The sequence below is a fragment of the Limulus polyphemus genome, unplaced genomic scaffold, assembly GCF_000517525.1.
Source record: "Limulus polyphemus unplaced genomic scaffold, Limulus_polyphemus-2.1.2 Scaffold1489, whole genome shotgun sequence".
In the NCBI taxonomy this organism is placed as follows: domain Eukaryota; kingdom Metazoa; phylum Arthropoda; class Merostomata; order Xiphosura; family Limulidae; genus Limulus; species Limulus polyphemus.
In genome coordinates, this window is record NW_013667099.1 from 11,205 (window position 1) to 12,237 (window position 1,033).

Sequence of the window (1,033 nt, forward strand, 5' to 3'; positions counted from 1 at the left end):
ATAATTTATCAGGTTTAATAACTAAGCTGTATTTGGGTCTAAAAAAAAATGAAATTTTGAGTTCACTAATGTCTTACCTTACTGCTTGGAATCTAGCATGAAAAGAAAAATTTCTGCTGCGCAATTACTTTGCAGGAACTGAGAAAACTGTAGATGGAGATGGATATATCTTGGGCTGCATTGAATGCCTCTGTTATTTGATGGCAGTTGGATTGGACTTTACCATTCTGTTTAACCACAGTTCTTCTCTTTCCGTCATTACTTTATTGTGGCCACAATTACCCTTATAGCAAACATATTATCAACCTTTTGTTATTGCTGATATATATGAATGACTGCTGTTTTTATAGTAACCTACCAACGAAAACTATGTTGGTCACTGTAGCACCTGATAGATGTGCACCAATTATCATGCCTCTTTTGGATGCTGCAATACCTTTGTCTTTCCTCATATCTGTTAGACTGACTGCAAATGTGCTTATGTTTGTCTATTATAGTGCTTCATGGATCACATGATGCATTGTGTGATGAACCTAATTTGCATCTGCAGTTTGGTTCAAGCCCAAGCCTGAAAGGATACATAAGACTAATAATACTGGAAAGCCAGTATATATATATATATATAAATGAATAAATAGCTGAATACTATTGATTACATTAATTGTTAATAGGCAATTAAATCAGCACTATAAAACAATAATGAACTTAATATAAAATATGCATTGTCATTGTCAGTCCTAGTTGTTTGACTAATGTCATAATGGATAATGCCATGGAATTAGCACCCAAATGCATTGGTGATATCCCATCTATTGGGCAATATCCAAACACTGGTGATAAACTAGCCAGTTGTCATGGAAAATCAATTAAGGACTGCCTTTCACTGTCTGCCATCAGTTGTGGAAAGGCAGTTATCCTTAAAGTTCATAAAGTAGAAATGCAACCATCCTAAAATTTCTACTATATGAAATTCCCAACCTCCACCCTTACAAAAATATAGTTAAACTGAACTACTTATACTTAAAGGAACTAC

General features: G+C 34.2%; 1 protein-coding gene across 1 annotated transcript in view; it reads left to right on the plus strand.

The window, feature by feature from the left end:
• Window positions 1-1,033, plus strand: part of LOC106463809 (katanin p80 WD40 repeat-containing subunit B1-like) — a gene marked incomplete at its 5' end in the record, with an annotated part of 28,696 nt that overhangs the window by 9,615 nt on the left and 18,048 nt on the right. Inside the window, one exon of the mRNA XM_022391418.1 lies at window positions 736-931. Coding sequence (XP_022247126.1) covers window positions 736-931 — 196 coding nt within the window. The remainder of the gene's footprint in view (window positions 1-735; window positions 932-1,033) is intronic.